At 40.9% G+C, this 21,636-nt stretch overlaps 3 protein-coding genes across 5 annotated transcripts in view; 1 reads left to right on the top strand and 2 right to left on the bottom strand.

Annotated features, from left to right (window-relative positions):
* Window positions 1-6,766, bottom strand: part of ptpra (protein tyrosine phosphatase receptor type A) — a 28,318-nt gene extending 21,552 nt beyond the window's left edge. Inside the window, exon 1 of one of the 2 annotated variants that reach the window (XM_079341274.1) lies at window positions 6,221-6,766. The gene's annotated coding sequence lies outside the window, so the exon portion shown is untranslated. The remainder of the gene's footprint in view (window positions 1-6,220) is intronic. The other variant, XM_079341273.1, reaches the window with a different exon arrangement.
* Window positions 6,767-8,087: 1,321 nt separating this feature from the next.
* Window positions 8,088-16,670, bottom strand: idh3b (isocitrate dehydrogenase (NAD(+)) 3 non-catalytic subunit beta). 2 transcript variants are annotated; one of them, XM_079341287.1, is made up of 11 exons: window positions 16,567-16,670; window positions 14,162-14,335; window positions 13,856-13,976; window positions 13,685-13,745; window positions 12,999-13,131; window positions 12,692-12,825; window positions 12,474-12,576; window positions 12,226-12,372; window positions 11,125-11,219; window positions 10,899-10,959; window positions 8,088-8,601 (listed from the first exon to the last, which is right to left on the bottom strand). In XM_079341287.1, exons 1-11 carry the CDS (start codon window positions 16,621-16,623, stop codon window positions 8,524-8,526), a joined length of 1,164 nt encoding a protein of 387 aa, XP_079197413.1. In that variant the 5' UTR covers window positions 16,624-16,670; the 3' UTR covers window positions 8,088-8,523. The 2 variants fall into 2 exon arrangements, with proteins under 2 accessions (XP_079197413.1, XP_079197412.1); XM_079341286.1 differs by lacking the exon at window positions 8,088-8,601 and adding an exon at window positions 8,763-10,171.
* Window positions 16,671-18,140: 1,470 nt separating this feature from the next.
* The window catches only part of wdr1 (WD repeat domain 1), an 11,100-nt gene continuing 7,604 nt past the window's right edge, over window positions 18,141-21,636 (top strand). The window contains exons 1-5 of the mRNA XM_079341281.1: window positions 18,141-18,286; window positions 19,410-19,531; window positions 20,558-20,648; window positions 20,734-20,881; window positions 21,223-21,403. Coding sequence (XP_079197407.1) covers window positions 18,271-18,286; window positions 19,410-19,531; window positions 20,558-20,648; window positions 20,734-20,881; window positions 21,223-21,403 — 558 coding nt within the window. The 5' untranslated portion in view covers window positions 18,141-18,270. The remainder of the gene's footprint in view (window positions 18,287-19,409; window positions 19,532-20,557; window positions 20,649-20,733; window positions 20,882-21,222; window positions 21,404-21,636) is intronic.

Here is a 21,636-nt window from a genome sequence, read left to right as displayed (position 1 = left end):
CATTTAGAGCAGCCACCAGTGGGATGAGCTGCCCAGTGGCAAAAGTGTAAAACTGCAACAAGCTTTCCCAAGACTATGACAGGAAACGAGCAAGAAAAAAAAATTGATTTCTTTGACCTGAGGGAATGAGCAGTACGCTTGTGACCTGACGCTTGCTTCTTTTTGAAGAGAATCAAATCAGACTTGCTGGTGCTCCCATCCATCCAGCTCTGACTTACTGGACTAGCTTGAATAACGTTGGGAACTTTTCTAATTATAGATCACATGCATCTCCTCGGAGTTCCTGATTTGCTTACATTGAAGGTGGAGTGCATGGCAATAATTACATGCGAGTCAGATCTAGAGCTGTAAGGAATCACTAAACTCACGGTACGACGCTATTCACGATAGTGGGCTCACGATACGACTTTGTCACGATTTATTTTACAAAATGAGACTGTAGACAAATTAATTAAAGGTTCCTTTAAGGGCTGCTATCCCGCTCGTCAGTGTTGTCTTTTCATATTATGCCCTTCTTGGGGTTCATTTATTGAATTTATGCGTCTACTAAAGTACGTTCACAATCACTAATGTTTGAAAAATGTGTAAAAGAGAGAAAAAGAAAAAAAACACTAAGCAGCATATAAAGCCAGAAAAGGCATGATATGGGACCTTTAATGTTTTTTGTCTCCTAACAGGGGGAGGTGATTGGAGCTTCTCATCGTCCTGTCAGTTTTTGTCTTGTCTGTTATTTTCTCGCCTCTTTCATTTTCTGTCTTTGGGAAGCCAAAATGCTTCAACACCTCCGATTTAAAAGACGGTGGTGTGTCCTCAATTTGAAAATTGTGCTCTGCAGCTGCTGACAATGACCATATCATTGTGAGTCATCACAGGTGTGACTCTTGACGCTTTTAAAATTATTTTTTCACGATTCATCTTTACATCCCTTGTCAGATCCCAATTTGCTGTTCATGTTAGCTCAGATCATTTGAGGTAGTCTACTCGTTGATAGTAGAGCTGCGTTCCATTCACCTCAGAACTCAGAGCTGGGAATGACTTCACACCTGAGTCTTCTCAAAACCAAACTAATCAGTAATTCAAATTTGTTAAATTTTCAATTTAAATCTGAAAATGAAAAACACATACATCACGCAAGACAGAGAGTTGGACATGGACGCCTTTTTCACTCACGTCAGAGTCGCCACCATTGTGCAGAACTCGCTGCTCAATGTGCATGAAAGTGGTTAAACCCAACCAGCCAATGAGGACGGTCGCTCCCGTGCCCGTGCAATCACACGGTGGTGAAAGGGCTGAGCTGTTCCCATGCCATTTCATTCACACAGTGAAAGGAACACTTATAGGTAGAATATAAAAGGAAGTCCAATTATATTACCATGACAACCAAAGGCCAAGACGTTAGATCAATGCAAGGTAGTCCTTTAATTAATAGGGAGAAGTCCGACTAAACGCCAGGGGGTTTCAAAGCTGCTTCGACCATAGGTGGGCTAAGTATCTATTGTACCTGCTGAAAGATGAAATCATGAACGACTGAAGCGGAAGATCGACTTTTAAAAAATTGAAAAACATAATATAGCCTGTTAAGATAAACTTCTATAGTTTCAGCATCGTATTCAGTTTGAGTTTGAGTTTCTTGTTAGATCCAGATCATTACTACAGGAGCTTGAGGACTCATTTTTATTTTTTTTAAACCAACAAATGTCATTAATTAATCATAGCAGCCATCCCTAAGGCGAGCAAGTGAGCTGGAAACCAAACAGACACAAAGCCCTGCAGGCCGGGCGGACGTGACACCAGAGGTGGTGGTCAAGGGGACTTCGCCATTCATGCAGAGAAACATTTCCCTCTGGCTTTCTCCGAGGCATCCTGCTTCTCGAGCCGCTGCAACGCCAGATAATGCTCGTCTGTCTGTCTCCATTCATGGCATATTAATACTGTTTCTATGTGTGAGGGGTGGGGGTGTGTCTGTGTGTGTGTCTGGGGCAACAGAAATACTGTGAATGCTTCTCTTCATGGGAGGCTCGGCAGGTCTAAGCCGGGCCGCTAGGACTCTTGCTCTGCAACAGACCACAGATTATATGTCCCCAGTGCCACATACTACAGCCACAATCCTCTGGACTTCCCTTTCTGAGGGATACTACTCCCTGCCGGTGTGGTTTTTTGTTCTTGTTGGCTTCATTCATGAAATGGTGAGTTGATGAAAAGACGAAGAGAAGCATTGGATTAGTATTCCAGCTAATCATACGGGGAAAGAGTGACCGCTGTGTCTGTTATTAAGCCTGTCTGAAAGGATAAAAGAAAAAAAAAACTCACTTGTTTCAATGAGTGAAAGCGGTGAGGCAGTGAAGCTCTGCACTGCTCTGCGTCTGCTTCGTTGTGGGGTTTCTCACAGAGCATGCCAGGGCCCTCTCTCAAGCGTTCCCACATTGGACACAGAGAGGATGTGGAGGCGCAAAGCATGGCCTCCCCACAGAAGCCACTGTGACCTTGAAGCGTGTGTGGTGTGGGGCCAAACGGCCAAAATGAAACCAGAGTCACTATCACTTCTGCCTTTTCCAAACGTGAACGCTGATTTTCACATCCAGTGTGAACCTAAGGCATGTCAGAGGGGCTCAATACTGTTTTGGCAGCAACCAAAAAAGGGCCTGTGGCGCCAAATGTCAAACACAGCCAATCAGGACAGGAGGTTTCTGCGTATATTCTGACTTGAATTTTAACTTGGACATTTGAAGATTTGAACATTTAAGTTGACGTACTTTTGAATCCTCTACTGTAGACTTAATGCCAACTGATGTCGAGGAGTAGAGACTGAGAGTCTTCAAACAAAAAAAAAAAGGACATTTGTGAGTTCAAACAACTGTAGCACAAATGTGTGCCTTCGCAGGGTTTTGAGTAAACACTCTGCCCTGGGTTACAAACACTTGAATGTCATCCAGCCCTGGATGAATGAAGGTTTTCTCATATCTGAAGTGACCATCCTGCTTCTCTTGTCCCCTCCTCTTCCTCTGACAGATAAGGAAGTGATCTTCAGAGACTTCACAGCAGTCGCTGCTCCCGTTTGTCATCTTTAGGTGACGCTGCTTTCAAAGACTGTACAGTCATGCAAACGGGTTTTGGCCCATGCCAAGGGCAAATATAAATATTTATAAGTGAGGCTCTCGGCGGGTTTTGAATCAAAATTTACCCTCCACTGTCAAGGCATTGTTTAAAAGAAGGACGTCAAAGTTTCCTCTTGGAGGGAAACTTGAGTGCACGACAACGGTACTGTTTTTTGGAGCTGTTGTAACACCCAAATTTCCCCCATTGGGGGATCAATAAAGATAATCCTTTTCCTTAACATAGCTGTCACTCAAGGCTGGGACTCTTTGGGTGCGTCGCAATTCTATTCGATTTCGATCCAAAATGATTCAAAGTCTATTTTTGACGGAGTCCATACGTCAGGATCTGCTCGAGTTATCCGTGAGACTGGCTGAATTCATTGTTACTCTATTTGGCATTCCACCTAGTTAAAGAGCTTTAGCACTTAGCAGGGACTGCTAATAATAATAATACTGTAAAAATCTATTTTAAATCTTAGAGAAGAATCTGGATTTTTACTTAAATCGTTTTTTTCCCCCAACCTCTCACCACTGCAAAAACACACTAACAGTTAATATAAGTGATTTCATTCAGAGCTTTCATGTCAACCCAGTGGAATCATTAATGTCAATGACGCTTCATAACCTCTACTTAAAACAAACTCACCTGCCTTTTATCCACAACTCCAACATGTATAGCCATTACCCTACCCCGCTGTACCATCGAAACAGCAGAGAAGGACTAACCAGGCTAAACGATGGGCTTTACGCTGAAGAAGAGCGTCCAAACATTTGCGTGGCGATTAAATTAACTATTTGAAAGTTTTGTCCGAATTGTTTTTTTCTTGTTTAAACATTTTTCAGGATTACGTTGAAAGTGACTGACTTAACTAGAAGAAACTTCTCTGCAGATAAAATACGTCCACTTAAATAGCCTTTTGGGTTTTGCTCCGAGTGTAAAATGTATTAGAAATAAAACATTATAAATAGATTGCTCGCCAAATCCATCACAGACATCAAACACCTAACATCAGGAGGGTGTAAAACAATGCTTTGAGGGGGTTACTTCTACTGTTGACTAACCTTATGAAAGGTTAGTCAAATAATTGTGCTTGAAGCTGAATAACATATCAAACATGTCTGAAATCAGGCTCCATAATGCCTCATAATCGTATAAATGTAGTCGTGTCGATCCTGTTCGAGGCAGAGTTACAGAGCTCTTTCATACCAAAATGTGTCAGAACACATATGGAAACAAAAATACACCTCCTGCTGCCCCACCTCAACAGATAACTCATCATATTATGTCAGCACAACGCAAATTGTGAAATCTCACAATGCCGAGCTCAGTTCAAAGATCCGATCCGCCAAACGAAACTTCAAGCAAAGTTCCCTCAAGGCGATTTCATGCTATACTTTATGTTGTATTTTTAGAAACTAGGCCAGTGATGAAAAGTGTGGTGTGAGGATCACTCATCTCCTTTGCGGAAATGCTTTCAGGATCCCAGCGCAGAAATAACTCCTTTTTTTCTCTCCTCAAAATAGGTTGGAGAAGATACGGACGAGAGATAACAGCTTAGCATTTCGGAGCCATTTTTTTCCCTCCACGCACACACAGACACACCAGTCGGACTTTTACTGAGACGGGTTGACTTGACAACGAGAGAATCTTGAACAGCATGCTAGGAAAGGCAAAGACATGTCCAGGCCTGACAGCTGCAGGTCAAGGTAGGCCTGCTGAAGCAGAGGAGTCACATGCTGCATGAGGTGCAGCTACAGATGTTTTAACATCAGTTCACTTCCCATACCAACACCTGGACTTGAGTATATGAGCCGACACTCAGCATCCTACCAATATCAACAGGATTGCAAAACTCATAATGAGTGTTGACATTTTGCTCGCTTTGACAAACCTTACACTCAGATAGAAATGCACTGTTGTTGTTTGTTATCATCAGAGCTTCTCTACCTAAAAAGAACCTGTTGATTTTGTTTTGGGAGGAGCTCATGAATAATAGTAAAAGTGAGCATTGGATGACATGCTCGAGATAACCAAGAGGCCTACCTTTAGCACCTGGATGTTCCTGACATGACACAGCGACCTCTGTGAAGTAGAAGGTTGTAAAGAGACTTAAGGAGTTGAGCTTCGCTTCCAGCTGTGTGAATGTCTTTAGACAAAAAGAGTCCAACAGCCCAGCTGTGCCATGCTTCCTTAGACACATTATGAAGCTCGGGTACTGGTACAATGGTCTCGCAGCAACAACTTGTATTCATGGATGTCGAATCATCGACATGTCCAATAACAAACAAGCCTTTAAAAGAAATACTTAATGTTCTAATGAGCTGAGAAAATCCTCATTACTTCAAGTGAAAGTAAAGTAATGCATTAAAAGAACTTCAACACCCACAACATTGAAATGCTATGCTCGGTTACACCCAGAAAGAGAGGAGAATATTAATCATTACAGAAACTTTGGGAGAGGTTGTTGGGGGGGGGAGTCTCCATGTCAGAGAGCACAAACACAAAGCAGCCGCTGTGATTTGACAGACCCAATATATTAATGTTAGGGCGACCTCATTCCTGTTGTGCCCCCCCCCCCCTCTCTCTCTCTCTCTCTCTGAACGTGTAATAACAAAGCGATGATCAATAAAGTGTACTTTCCAGTGAGCCAGCACAGATCTAGACCCTCTTTGTTCCACTGCCAGCGCAGCAACAGCATCCGTGTTAGCACAATACACCGAGACACAAGCTCGGACTTTAAAATGTTGCCGCACTCATCTTTAATCCCCCCCCCTTTTTTTTTTGAGAGCCCCCTTCGCCAAAAATATCTCCCCTCCCTGCCTCCGAGCGACACTTCTTCCATGTTTCAACATTACTAAGAGGTTTCTAACTATCAAACAAAACCCTGATAGTTGCATCTGCGTTTGTTGAACTCCGCAGGCAACATTTGATGGACCCTGTAACACTAAATGGTGTGTGTGTGTGTGTGTGTGTGTGTGTGAGAGAGAGAGGGGGGGGGGTGCTTGTTTGTGGGTGTCACACTGTTAGAGCGAGAGGAAACATGCTGCTACAGCGACATTGTAACAAGTGGGATTTGGGCTTTGCGCAACAAAACAAAAAAGAACAAAAAAACAAGAAAACTCACCACAACTCCTGTAGGGCTCAGAGGAAAGGTGGGGGGGAAAGCCAAGAAGGAGTCTGTCCTCTCTTTCTCTTCCACGTTTGTTCAACCCCGGCCCCTGTCTCCACACCCCACGAGCAGAGAGTGAGAGCGGGGTGGGGGGACCTGGGTGATAGCAGAGGAGGGAAGCACGATCTGGGACACACTGCCAACACTTCGCAGTCAGTTTTTCTGCCGAACCCAGGAAAGAAAGGCACCCCACGAAAAATCCTTACTTCCACCAAACGTATCTCCCCTTCCGAGAGTACTTTCTTCGCCTTCCTGGGTGCTAAATCCTCCGGTTTATCCGCTGTATCCGGGCGCGTCGGCCGACGTTTCTAGTCCGCCATGTTGTGTGTCTGCATAGGAAGAATGGGAAGCGAACAGCAAATTCCCAGGCCAGGCCCAGTGTCTCCCCATTGTGTTTCTCCATGGGCAGCAGCGACACCTACTGGCCCGACATTGCAAGGTTCCGAACTGCTACAAAGCTTCAGTCAACGCAGCCCACTGAGGAGCTCAGAGAAGCTTCTTGAAAGCCACACAAGCTTCTGTCATTCTGTCATCATTATAGTAACAAGTTAGGAAATAGGGCCGTTAACAGATTTGTATCTTGCCTATTCAAACATATTTAATTGAAGTTAAACCCATTTTAAAAATGGATTCATTTTGTTGGTCTATTATCCTAAAACTAAAGTCAACACTGGACTAAAATAATCATTTAGGACTTTTATGGTTAGGCTAGAAATCCAGCATCTCAAATAACATTTAATACAAATAAATAAAGCCGTAATATTGTCCCATTCATTACAGTTTTAAAAAGGTGAAGTAGGCCTACTTAAACGTCCATTCAGTTAGGCCTGGGCAGCAATAAGGCCACTTAATTCATATTAATTTTCAATTAGTTCCACATTATGTCAAAACATGCAACATTAACAGACACCAGTTCATAATTGTATCCCAATCCATGGTTGGAAAGGAGAAGGATACACGTTTTGTCCTGCCCCTCTCTCAAAGATAACACAAGGGATATCTCGATGGCCTGTCTAATTACAATCACTTGGTTACCAATATCACAGCAACATACTGTAAACAAATCTGACAATTCAGTCTTTGACTTCATGTCCACTTCAATAACAAGGGGTTTCTAATTTCATAAAGTTGAACAAGTCTCTCCTTGTACACTTTCTTAAACTTAAATATATTCACACAGCTCTTTAAATCATTATTTAAAGAATTCCAGTTTGATGGCAACAATAGAAATACATGTTTTTTAAAGTTGTCCTTGCTTAAAATTAAAATGTATCTTACTGTATGTATTTCCATAAAACAACCATGCCACACACACAGCGAGCTTCATCGTTTCTTTATCATTTGCCTTTGTCCCCTCAATGTTTTATTATTGTAAACAATAAACTTTGTAATGGCCTGAAATAAAAGTTGGGTTTTGGAATTTTGTAACTTTTTACGATTCTTGAAACAATTTTCCGACACAATATGCACATTTGTTAGACGATGATGAAAACAATCATGCACAGCCTCTCTTAGCACTTTCCTTCAGTAAGCGACCACTACAGACATTATTGATCTGTACAGCCTCTTCTTCCTCGTGGCTCTGTCTACAGATCATATGCCAGCATGCAGTGACTTCATCACGTCTGACACAGCCAGACAGTCTCCTTTTCATTTTTATGGGGTCTCCAGTCCATGCAATAAGCTATGTTAGGAGATAGAGGCTTTGCTGTGAGGTGATGCGTGCTGGCTGAGCTGACAAGAGAAGCCAAGTCTAGTAGTAGAGCACACTGAATAACACAGCCGTCGTCTATTTACATTCACACAAGAATTTTTCCACAAAGATGTCACAACTCATTTATTATTTCTCTCTCATCATAAATGAAGAAACAATTGAAATGAAAATTGGAAGTCAATAAATAATGTGAATGTGTACATACATTATGATTTGACAGCTGGTTAATGTCCAGCCATTAAAACCATTAAGTAAGAATTACAAGATCTTGCCACAGAGAAGAAAATGAATAAAATATTTTTGTACGGATAATAAGACTTTGCAAGTTCAATTCCACATTTTCTGATTATTCATCACATTATGCTCATGTGATATGCTGGATGTATAAACCAAAGTATGTGGAACTTCTAGCTGTGCATTAATCTACAGTAAGGTTTGAAAACATTGTGGCTGAAATATTCTGTGTGCGTACAATCAGTTAACAGGAGGTAAATTAAAAAGCATGTGTGCGTCTCAGCAGCTGACAGATTTGCACACACAGAGCTCATGCTGCCAGGTTAGCAATGACGGCCTGGGTAAACTCGTCGCTTGTGGCATAGCCCCCGAGGTCTCCTGTACGCACCTGTTGCAAACATAAAGGCAGTTTGTCACTGTATTCACAGCTGCAGCAACACATGTACACATACACACAGTGTGACAGCCTGCATGTTAGAGAGCCTTTCAAAACCACATTTAGAGAGGACACTTATAGTGGGATCAGTCGTGTACTGGAATAATCAGCAGTTTTATTTCATACGCTATGCTCACTTCTTTATTTATTCAAATTATTATTGGAGAAGGATCATTTATATATGAGTCAAGTAAGGTACAAACCAGATACAGTTTAAATGTTATAAAAAACTGTTAGAGTTGACAGCCTGATTGAAAACACTATCGTCCAACAACGATAGAATATTCTCATGAACATTCAAAAAATGTATTTTCACCAAAGATCAAAACACGAGCGCAGTTACAAACATATTACGACATGTTTTATTCATGATCAACAACTGACTTGTGAAGTCTCTGAAACTGGGGCAGAGCGATACAAACAGCATGACGAATGAAGTGAAGAGATAAAGTGTTTGGACGACAGCATCAGTGGGACAAACAGCACCATATTGAAGATAAAAACGTAAACTGTACCAAATTCATTTGTTGTCGTTAGATTAAAACTAAACAGATAATCCACTGTGTAACAATAGTTCCCACTGGTGTAGCGCAGCCACCATAGCTTGTGTTTAAGTAAGACCACATTTAAGTTTTCTCACAGTCCTTCACGGAAAGTTAATATTTTTGGTTTTGCTGGATGTTTCTTTGGCAGTTTCTTGCAGAGGTCTTGATGTTGAAATATTAACAGTGTTCTTAATATCAGAGCAGGAAACATGCTTTTTGCATTAGGGTGGGTTTGTCTTGTGCCGTTCAGTAACTGGCAGCAATGATTTCAGGTTTTAGTGGAGTTTAAAGCACTGCAACGACATGCACGCTTTGATTTCAGACAAAGAATGATGACGGGAGGAAACACGTCAGCATCAGTTAACTGTCTGTAGACCTTTCAATGTTGATTTATTAGACTAAGAAAAAGAAACAGAAAGGGGAGCGGCTTGGTGGGAAAGTGTTGATGAAGGCATACTGATGAGTTTTTGACAATGTGTCCAAGCTTAGAAGTGAGCTGTATGGCTAACTGGGCTGTAACATTTAAGATAAATTAATACACAAGCACAGAAGATTGAAAATAAGGAGTGTTATGGCGGACAAATTGATCAGCCTCATAAAACTAAAAACATGGAAGGATGGAAAGTCTTGCAGAGTCAAAATGAGGGGGAGATGATGTGAAATGTCCTAGAGAGGACTAACTAAAGCACAAGGCACAGTTGATGCCATGAATGAATCATTACAGCTAGTTTAGGCCTTCAACGTTACAGGATGCAGCAGATCTGGTTTTTCAAAACTGTGAAACACTTTCATCTGGATTGAAGGCGAGTCTTAACATGCGCTCAAGTCATGTTAAGAACCTCGTCCACATGTAAGAAAATGTCCATAAGTATCGAGAAGAACGCGTCTTAGCAAACAGGTCGGTGGCGCAGGTTTTCCACAACAGCCTGCACAAAGTCGCCAGTGGTACAATAACCGCCGAGGTCTCGAGTCCGGACCTGGGATGTGAAGACAGATTCACACAGACACACGCCAGAGGGGAAGAAAACACCCCCACACACACACCCACACACACAGGATAATGGGGTACAAGGAGAGGAGGAAATTAAAGGATAGGGAAGAGGGAAAGGAAGGGCACTTCAAACAACATGTAACAGTTCCGAGATGCCTTTAAAATGTTCACCTTTACACAAAATGTTTGTCATTTTGGAGCCGTGCCTTATTATCTGAGGGACTACCATCGACCGACTTCATGCTGATGTTTCTGTCGGTGTGTGTTAGTCACAACATTGTGCAGGTGCAAATGACCAAACGTGAAATTAAAAAAAACCATGCAGATTATTCTTGCATTATTACCACATGATAAGAACAAAAAAACACTTTGAATAGAAAGCGAAATGAACAATTTAAGCCTATAAATCCAGAATGACAATCTCAAAGCGAGTCATCAAAGGCTCTCTAACATACTGAAGTACAGTCTGCAGGCTGTGACATGTGGGATAAGTATGTGGTATTTGTGGCTCAAAAAACATGTTGGATACGTTTGGTGTGTTGGTGAGATTACTGGTATCTGGAAAATGTCTCTAAGTTATGGTTACATTTGAAACACAGGCTGACATGAGCACTGTTTCCATCCTTGTTTCCTTTTCATTCCATAAACAGGAATCCTTCTGTGATGGTGTTAATACTGTTAGTGTTTCAGACACGCTGAACAAACCCTCTTACCTTGCCCTGTTTGATGACCCTCTTGACAGCATCTGACACCATTTGAGAGTGATATTCCAGGCTGCAACACAAAACGACAACAATCAAGAGGTGGACTGAGCTGCCTGGCACATTATGTCCACGTCCAGACAAACAGACACTTGAGGATGTTTTCGAAGGCTTGGCTTGCGTTCCAGGGCGGAGGACGCGAGGTACAGTAGAACGAAACCAAAAGTGGCTCACTCACTTGAGGTGCCTGAGCATGTTAGCAGCACTGAGCAGCATGGCTGTGGGGTTTGCTATGTTCCTTCCAACAGCTTGTGCAAAGGGGTGGCGTGCACCCTGAGGGAACAAAAGGAACAAGGGGGTTAAGAAAGGACAGACCACAGGAGAGTTAAGTAAACAACAGGAATATTATGCTAATAGCTACTAGTGCAAACATTCAGGCTGATTCCAAAATCACACATTGCTCACTATAAAGTGCTCTACATACATGTATGGCCTTCACTGACATGTAGTGGTGTCTGCTTTTTTTCTGAACATTACCTTGCCTTATATAGTAGACTTATTACATCCCAGAATGTATTGTAAAATGTAGTATACAAACAAGCAGGAACCTCCATTGTTGATAAATGAGGCCCATATGGAAGGTCTACTTGAGGTTGGCTGCAGAAGGGCCAGAGTGACTCATGAACACGTTCAAAAAAGTATTTTTACGGGGCGCCGATAGCTCAGCGGCAGCGACAGCGCGCGTACCATGTTGCGAGGCCTCGCTCCTCGCGCGGGCGGCCCGGGTTCGCGTCCGGCCTGTGGCCACTTTCCCGCATGTCTCTCCCCACTCTCTCCCCCTTTCCGACTCTATCCACTGTCCTCTATCAATAAAGGCAAAAGGCCAAAAACAGATCTTTAAAAAAAAAAAAAGTATTTTTACTGCACAAATCAACTGGATAAAAACAACACGGTCTGAATCCTGTATTTTTGGCACACACTGTACAGGGGCTGAACATGTTTTTGTTGTTAATCCATTTTGACTTGATAAAGGCTAAGAGTTATTGATAATAAGGCACATGGCTGACCTGAAAGACACTTGGGTGTCGTGTAGCCGTTTGTCCGGAGCTATTAGCCTTTCGTTAGTTTGACTCAAAGTAAGGTCAACACCACATTTTTTTTCACCATGGCAACCGCCTTAAAATCCTTACAATAACAACTGGAAAAATCACTTCCGCCCTACCTCTGTGTTCATGGCAATCATTGAAAAAGAGGAACACAAATCACAAAGAGTATGGCAAGAGAGTGTGATTTCAGACACAACCTTAGTGTCTAAACAGAATATAAAGGGAGGACTCACCGTCTCAAACACAGCGTACTCTGCACTGTAGCTTTCCCCAGGAACAACCCCGGCTCCTCCAACCAGCCCTGCAGCCAGGTTATCAATAATGTTGCCGTAGAGGTTGGGCATCACCAGCACATCAAACTGGTACGGGTTCTGGACCAGCTAGAAAAAATAATATGAAACATTTACATTAGACATGCAAATGAAACCCTGATAAGCTCATCATGTATTTGACTGAGTTAAGTGTGAGGCTGTGTATGTACCTGCATGCAACAGTTATCAATGATGATGTTCTCATATTTGATTTTTGGGTAAAGTTGGGCCACCTCTGCACAACTTTGGAGAAAAAGGCCATCAGCTAATTTCCTGTGAAAAGACCAAACTGTTACGCAAGTCCCGACCCAAAGAAACACCTTTTGTGAAAACTAAAGGAACGTTTTGATTTCAAGATACACAGAGGGAGAGTTTTCTGTGTACTTACATGATGTTGGCCTTGTGAACAGCGGTGACCTTGTTTCGACCTTTTTTGGTGGCGTAATCAAAGGCGAACTTTGCGATGCGGCGTGACTTCTCTCTAGTGATGATCTTCAGACATTCGATCACACCGGGCACGCTCTAAATAGCCGACAAAGCAGTATGTCTTTATTTTGAAAGCCACAAAGAAGTTAAAGGTACGAAAAAACAAACAAACAAGAAAACTCCTTATGTTAAGAAGAAACCTGTCCATGTAAACCGCAAAGCAACAGTTATTTTCTTTTCCTACTCAGAGGTCAGGGAGGGTTATTTACCTCATGCTCCAGGGAGCTATACTCCCCCTCCGTCTGCTCACGGATGATCACCAGGTCCAGGTTGTTGTGGCGGGTGTTGTATCCCGGCAGGCTGTTCACGTGAACCACATTAGCAAACAGGTCCAGTTTACGCCTAGAGGATGAAAAGGGAAGGTGGAGTTATATAAATAAATAAACACATACAGTGGGTACGGAAAGTATTCAGACCCCTTTGAATGTTTCACTCTTTGTTTCATTGCAGCCGTTTGCTAAAATCAAAAAAGTTCATTTTATTTGTCGTATCCAACCTGACAGAACTGGAGAGGATCTGCAAGGAAGAATGGCATAGGATCCCCAAATCCAGGAGTGAAAAACTTGTTGCATCATTTCCAAGAAGACTCATGGCTGCACAAGCTCAAAAGGGTGCTCCTACTTAATACTGAGTAAAGGGTCTGAATACTTTTGACCATGCGATATTTCAGTTTTTCTTTTTTTATGAATTTGAAAAAAGTTTTACATTTCTGTTTTATTTTCTGTTATGATGGAGTGCTGAATGTATATTAATGAGAAATGAAATGAACTTTTTTGATTTTTAGCAAATGGCTGCAATGAAACAAAGAGTGAAACATTTAAAAGGGGTCTGAATACTTTCCGTAGCCACTGTAACTGAAAGGAGCTCAATTCATCAAGTGGCACAGGTGTTGTACCTCAGTCTCATCTCATATGAAGCCAGCTCCCCTTTGAACTCCATGGGTGTGTGGATCTTTCCTGGATGAACAAAGACAGGGTGAACAAGTGATCGTCCATTTTCTTTCACATGTTTTCAGTTAGCTAGAAACGTGTGGATGTACCACGAGGAAGAGAATGAGTCGAGCTACCTTTCATAGCCACTTTGTTGGTTTTCATAGAGGTCAACACTTGCTCCAGCTTGTCCTCGCTAGCCATGTTCTGGACCTCGCTCAGGTGAAACTCCTCGAATTCTACTGGAACATCTCCTGCCTAAAGAGACAAGAGGAGGTCGATGTTGAGATCAGATCAACACACGTGCCATGAGCATCTGCACATGGGCCGACAGAGACCAAAACAAAATCACGATTTTTAAAGAATAATTCGGCTCTCACATCGCAGTGAGAGAGTGCATCATATATCTCCACAGATGATTTCTTCGTCAGTGTGAAATGTACCTTAAACACGTCCTTGACAGCAGTCATGAGCTCGGGTCCCACTCCATCCCCCGGCACCATCGTGACCTTGAAGGTGGCATCAGCACGGGCCGGTGGGGCCTCAGGGCCACAGAGACCAGCGGTCACACTCAGAGGTCGAGAGGCCAGCTGCTGCCACCGAGGGCTGCTCAAACCCTGAGATGGGAAAGAAGACGCGCTCACGACATGGTTTTAAAGCATCCAGCACGTGATTAATGTTAAAGAATTTTTATTTTTCAAGATTTTTATTTTTGCTCTGCACAGATGCCGAGCAGAGCAAAAATAAAATGTACTTTTGTGTTTGCATCTTAAAAAGTTTTAAAATGGATTCCTTAAAGTGTGCAGTGATAACATGAACATGTCTACTGCCATCATCGCAGTGAGCGTCTCTTCAAGAAATCTTTAAAAACTCACCTATTTAACATCACCTACAATATTTAAGTCCCATCCTTCCCCCTTATATTGATAGCTTGTTTTCTTTATTGATTTTTTCTACAAAGCTTCTTTGGGTATTTAGAAAAGCGCAACATAAAACAAATGTATTATTATTACTGAACATATCTGGATATGCTAATAACTTGAAACAACCTGTAAGTCGTAGTCTAACTCTGTTTTTTTTTCCATCTGTGGTTCTATAGGACATCAGCTGTAACACCTTACCACCTTTATTATTTGCTCTGCAGAAATAAAACATCTTTTACTGTAGATTATTATTGGAGTGGACTCTCAACATTTGCTTGATCTAAACTAGGGGTCTCCACCCTTCTTCATCTGAGAGCTACTTTAAAAAAAATTAAAGAGGTTAAGAGCTACTTGCATCGCATTGCTTTCATTTATTTACACAGCACACATCAGCTGAATTAAGCTATTGTGTGAAATTGCAACAAGCCAATCAATAGTCTTAAATTCACATCAAGGTCCAAGAAAAAAAATTGAATATTTTACATTTCTTATTTTTATTTTTTACACAGTCAGAAAACCTATAGGCGAGCTACCAGTAGCTCCTGAGCTACCTGTTGGAGACCCCTGATCTAAACGCTTCAGTAAAATGATTTTCGACTTCTCTCGAGTTTCTGTTATTGTCATTTGAAGTAGTGACACATTTATATTTCACACACCTGATCAGATCCAAGAGAAAGGAGTTTACTGTTCTTTTGTTGACATATGTTCGGGGTTCAAGTTTGACTTTGACTGGATTTCTTATTTCCATGGTATTCCTCAAAGATGCCTGGAGCATTTAGATTTAACTTGACACGTTCATGATGAGAACTATTGTTAAAGGCCACTGTTGGCTAAACTACAACTCAATCAGCAAAATGATTCTTTTTTTTTTTTTTTTATTAAATACTGGATCGTGTTGGCTTTTTTTGGGACCAGTAACAGTTTACTTTTTGATTTAGCAGAAAATTGTCCAAATCATAATCCAAATGTTTATTATATTGTAATAACTCATATTAGCCAACAAAGATGCCCTTCAGTGTAGACAATATGAGGCAGGTACAGACGGTTGAGATTAGTTATTTATGTAGATCCTGACTGATTTATTTAAAATAAAAAGATTTTCTAAGCAACCTTGTGTCTTTTTATAGCCCACACATGAACATTTATTACATGACCGATAGAAAAAACCCTTGGTGTTATTCTTAATTTGTGTCATCACATGATTGTACAGCAGGGCTCCATTCACAAACTTCACCATTTAAAAAAATTAAGCAAACATCATGGGAACCCTTATCATTTCATTTAGTCTATTCAAATAGAGCTGCTTGATGAGTAGAATACATTCATGATCTGTTAAATGAAAAGGGCTGATTTAATCTCATTTCAAACTATTTATTTGACGTTAATGGTAGTTCATAGGCTTCAGAAATCCAACATGCTGGGGTTGAGGGTTAAAAACCTGGTGATGTGAGGAAGTCTGAGATAAGTGGCAAGTGAAACAAAGTTGTCTTATCACAAGCATGCAGAGAAAGGAAATGCACAGTGACTTGTGCTGTTTTTCAGGACAGTGAGCTTGTGCGAATGAATGGACGCGTTTCTCTCGCAAGGCAGGAGGGGTTAAAATGTCAGGGTTAAACCTACTTTAGCTCACTGTCTCCTGACAGTCTGATTGTCTTACATTAAGATACAATAAGACACAGTTTCTTGACAATGCTATTGACTAGTATTTCACTGACTACAGATGTGTTAGATCAGGTGGGGTCACAGAAACCACCTGAATGCAGCGGAGCTATGATCTTAGCATCAACAGACTGATGACACGTACCGGCGAGTCTGACTCTTTTAACGGTGTTAACATGTAGCAGGAGTTTAACTAAATACAATGTCAACCACAGACACTAATTCCTCTTACAAAATGAGCTCGTTAATATCATTTATGAACTCACCTTGACCAATGTTACCAAGCTTCCTCTCAAGGCGGCCGCCATCGTTACTAGGGGCATGCAATGACTGAGCTTCTTCTTCTTCTGTGGTGTTTTAGTGTTGTGTGTGCAGCGCACTCTACCGGACAATAGAGGAAGAACAACAACTTCGATAAAGGTTTTCAATGTCGAGTTCATATCACATCAAAAAGCCTGTAAAACCTGTTCAACAGAGCTCTGAGACAAGGAAAAGAACATATGCTTGTATTTAATTATAAAGTATCAGACATGATTTCTCTTTGGATTATTCAAAACATTAACCATCAGAATGAACGTGTAGGAAACAATAATCTCATCTTTGGTGTTAAATTTAACATTAAGATTGCTATAACACTTAATATCAACAACACATAGGCAACAAACACTAAATATGTTACAGAGCCTATGTTATGCTGTACATTTTCCTTTATGTAGCTAGATGAAGACATGTAAAAACAAAGTAAATGCAAGTCAAAATACCATTATATTATTAAAGTCCTTTTTCATTTTGATTTAAAAAAAAAAAAAAATCTCTTTAAATTACATTTTGAGATATGCCCATACTGGGTTTCTACCTCACCTGCATTTACTTTTTCTCTGTCTGACCTTTCTTTTAACAATTTGCAAAATAAAGTGTGTTTGGAAGGTCCTAATCAAGTGATGAAGAATTAATGTCGAAAATGGGTGAAGAATAGCAGTAGTGTAGTCTGGGAAGGAAACATATTTAATCAGCACAATGATGTTGCAGCTAGACTTCTTGAGGTTATATAGTCTTCACCTTACGTTAAGCATTAACTGCTATACTTTGTCAGAGATGTTATTGAACTGAGCTCAGGGGTCCAGAAATGTCTAGTGGTGCCCAGTGAATTGATTTTAATGTGTAACTACCAGTACAGCTAATGTCCAAACTCACTAATAACACTTTATCAAGTAAAGTTGTGATTTCCCTTTGACATTGTCATCTAATAAATGTTTTAATATAACATTTAGGTCTTTGAAACACTCTTTGAAATGATGACATGTCAGGGGATTCCCAATCCTATTTCAGGTGAGTGACACTGACTGTGCATATATGACTCACAGGATGACTTAAGGTTTTAAAATGACCAGCTCTAACCCCCTGGCTACTTTTATTCAACATCCTTAGTCCTTTAATTTATCAGGGATTTAATTTGGTTCAGCAGCATAATGACTCTTTGAGAAAAAGTTGCTCATCTTATGATCAAGTACTCCAAAATATTTTGTCCTGAATTTGACCTTTCAGGCAAAGTCTCTTGGGATTTTTTTTTGTTTGTTGTTGAAATCTTCACTTGCTATTTTGTCCATCAGAAATCATTATGAGGCCTCGTTTTAAAACCCTGTTCTCAGGCATAATTTACATTACATGACGTTACGCCCATGTAACAACTGTTCAAAACATTACTGTTGGTGGAGTTTAGAGATGTTGCGTTTGACATGAAGCCTGATAGACAGTAAACAGGGGATAATGCCCCCTAAGGTCTCAGAGCATGGCTCGAGGCTGACACAGAAGCAGCGTGGTATTTGAGTTCACCATATATGGGCAGAGACAGCGCTGCACACACTTCCGTGTTTGTGTGATCTGGGAGTGCGCAGCAGCAGGGGTGCTTCACTGTCTCCACTCTGTCATTCATTCAGAAGAGTAACGCTTTGCAGGTGACCAGAAGGGAAATGTCTTGTGAACTGAGTAAGTGAGTCTGTATAGAAATTCAACGGCAGATAGGAAAATGCAATGATAGCCTACTCTCTTTATGTGGGCGATGTGATTTAGCGAGTCGTCTGGGTGGCTGCTTGCTAGCCTCGCCCATAGCTGCACGAATCTGACACATCACATCAGACACGAAATGGAAAATCGTAAAATTGGCAACGATTCAGACGGATGTATTTGACATGTGTGATGGCTATGGACGGGTCGTTGTGTAGATTGTATTTGTCAAGTTGTTGCGCTCTTCAGACGGGTTTTTTTTTTTTTTTAAGTTAGCATTAGCTAGTGTAGCTAGCGTCTCTCAAATGAAGAAATAGTTGAGCTTGCATCGCTTTGTTATGACATGTCCGGACCGGTCTGTCTGTCTGACAGGCAGGGAGCAAATCTCCCACTCGTTGTTTGTGCCTGCTTTAAAAGGATGTTTCAGTAGTTTTATCATGTGGTTAGGAGTGAATAAGATAATATAAACATTAATGAGAGGACTGTGTTTAGATGAGAAACGCGGAAGTATCAACCTTCTTACTGTCCCAGATCCAGGGCTCGTCAAGCACTTCTCCTATTTATTTTGTGGTGGCGTTAAATCGATTACTATTTTTTTCTTTTTTTAAAAAGTGATAATTATAGGATGTATAAAGTATTATTGCATTCAGCTTTTATTGTCTAAATGTAATACCGTGAAACCATCAATATAACTCATGAAGATAGAAACTTCCTGTCTCAAACGCTGCAGTGTTTAAAAAAAGACGGGAGGGGTGTGTTACACTTTTATCTTTAATGGTACATTTTGTCCTAAGCAGTTTTGTTTAGTGCTGAACATTCACATCTCCTTTTCTTGTTTCAATAAAAATTGCCTCTGCTTCAAATCTGTATGACTAGTTTGAATACCACCTTGACCAATCAGGACTGACCTGGTTGTTTTGTCAAGTCCTCATTAGTCCATGCTAATGTAAGTGCTAATAATAGAAATGGTTTCGGTGCGTGAAAATAGTCAATTTCTTTAGTCATATTGGGCAAAATGTGCATTGTATTTTTAAGTACGGTGTGTGCACATTAAAGTTGAAAACCTTTTTAATGCATTCTCTTTCTTGTCTAATCTACTTTTTAGAACATGTCTTCGCCAGCCTCCCACAGATGGAGAGGGGAGTTGCGAAAGTGATTGGTGGCGATCCCAAAGGAAACAACTTCCTGTATACCAATGGGAAATGTGTCATCATCAGGAACATTGATGTAATTTGCTTGATTTATTTATTTCAGTGTTTTTTTTGTTTTTGTTTTGTTCCCATCTGGCTCTCATTGTTTTCCTTATTCACTAACACTTGTAATTCCCACTTTCAATGCCAAATCCAAATGAACATCGTACTGAAGCTGGACAGTTTCTTTATTGCAGATCGTCTGCAATGATAGTTTGACAAAGCATGTTAAGGGATTGGACTTCTGTTGCATTTCATTTAACTCCTTGTAGTTCATTTAAGTTTGTAAGTCAGTGGTTCTCAACCTTTTTACCTTGAATACACCCTACTTGTTTCTAAAAAGCCCCACCAGGACCCACAACACAAAATAGGCCAACACACATTTGTTCTTATCAAAATACCTTTGTAGTTAGTGTGCTGTGATAATTTTAGTCAATATAACTGCAAAGCTAGCAGCTTCAGAGCAGTTAAAGCCTTGTGCCTCCCTTCAGATCTTTGGCACCCCTCAGGCTGGGACCCTCAATATAAGTCCTCCTGGAGAACAACTTTCTCTTAACTGCTGTTTGATTATCAGCTGATAAACCTCCAGTGGACAGTGCTGACCACCTCCCCACCACCTGCTCTTCAAGTTGTAGCTTTCCCAAACATGTCACTGCACAACATACAGCACAGCAGCATGTTTAAATAGAGAGAAGCTCCTGTTGCACCTGGTGATATAGATGTGTAGCAGGTAGTACAGCATGAAGGTGAGTGCTTCAAACCCTGCTGGTCAGCACAAATATGTTCAGAGGGTCATTTAGCCTTAGAAAGCAATACTGCAAGCTATGAGGAAATGTTTGCAGTTAAATGTCATTTTCTCATTATTCAGGTTTCATGTGTGATGACTCTTATTAGTGGCCGAGGTGAACACTGTCATAAAGCCGCATCAGTTGAATTCCCTTCGTTATTCTTATGAGTAAAATGAAATGAAACAAACTAAACAATCAAAAACTCAACTTTAAGGTTAGATTTTTGTCTGACAAAGATCTTATCTCTAATGTCTTCCATTTCTCATCTTTTACAGAACCCAGCCATAGCAGACATTTACACCGAGCATGCACATACTGTTAATGTTGCCAAGTATTCCCCGAGTGGTTTCTATATTGCATCTGGAGGTAAGCAAGTCAATAAATGTGTGCATGTAATTATTACATTGATGTTGTTTCTCATTTTGTCATTGTGTTTTTTTTTCTTCTTCAGATGTGACTGGAAAACTCCGTATCTGGGACACCACCCAGAAGGAGCACATTCTCAAGAATGAGTTTACCCCCTTTTCAGGCCCCATCAAGGACATCGCATGGACTGGAGATAGCCAGAGGATCGCCATTGTTGGAGAAGGACGAGAGAAGTGAGAATAAGGATATCTGTTTTTGTTAAGGAAATGAAAGGATTACGCTCTGCGATCCGTCATGAGAAACTATTACACTGATGACTTTCTACTGGGAACAACTTTGTTTGGAAAAATTATTATTATTACATTTGTGAAAAGTGTGGTGTGTACATTTTTAACTTATGTAACTGTTCAGTAGAATGACTCGACAATCGTATTGTCTGGCCTAATCAATGGACTCTCGTTCATATGAGAAAAGTACATTTTCTTCTTCTACTTCTCGTCATCCCGACAGAAGCCTTGAATGACTCTGCGTCTTCATCTCTCTCTTTTTTTTCTTTTTTCTTTTCTTTTTTTAGATTTGGGGCAGCGATCCTTTGGGACTCCGGCAACTCAGTTGGGGAAATTTCTGGACACAGCAAAGTAATCAACAGCGTGGACATAAAGCAGACCCGCCCTTTCCGTCTCGCCACTGGCAGTGATGACACCTGTGGGTCTTTCTATGAGGGGCCTCCCTTCAAGTTCAAAAACTCAAAACATGTACGTTTCCCACCTCTAGATGTTTGTTCAGGTTGTAGAAAGGGTCATTTGTGTTACAAAAAAACAAAAAAACAGACGGCTTCATTCATGTGATCTGTCTGACCAACCAGCAGTCTGTTGTTAATGCAAGACTGATCTTAAGCAAATGTAGCTTTTTTTTCTCCTTTTTTTTTTTGGTTGGCATTTTCTACCAGCTATCTCATCTAGAATGTCCTCTCTTCATCTCCAGTTTG

This window comes from Symphodus melops (genome assembly GCF_947650265.1).
Source record: "Symphodus melops genome assembly, chromosome: 4".
Taxonomy (NCBI): Eukaryota; Metazoa; Chordata; class Actinopteri; order Labriformes; family Labridae; genus Symphodus; species Symphodus melops.
This window is presented reverse-complemented; position numbering and strand designations above follow the sequence as displayed.

Bases quoted from the DNA above. Each gene is read 5' to 3' on its own strand.
- idh3b (XM_079341286.1), bottom strand. From the start codon at position 16,623: ATGCCCCTAGTAACGATGGCGGCCGCCTTGAGAGGAAGCTTGGTAACA. The intron at 12,826-12,998 runs GTAAATAACCCT...TCGGCTATTTAG, and splicing joins ATAGCTCCCTGGAGCATGAG to AGCGTGCCCGGTGTGATCGA. The intron at 11,220-12,225 runs GTGAGTCCTCCC...TTGTTCCCTCAG, and splicing joins AGTACGCTGTGTTTGAGACG to GGTGCACGCCACCCCTTTGC.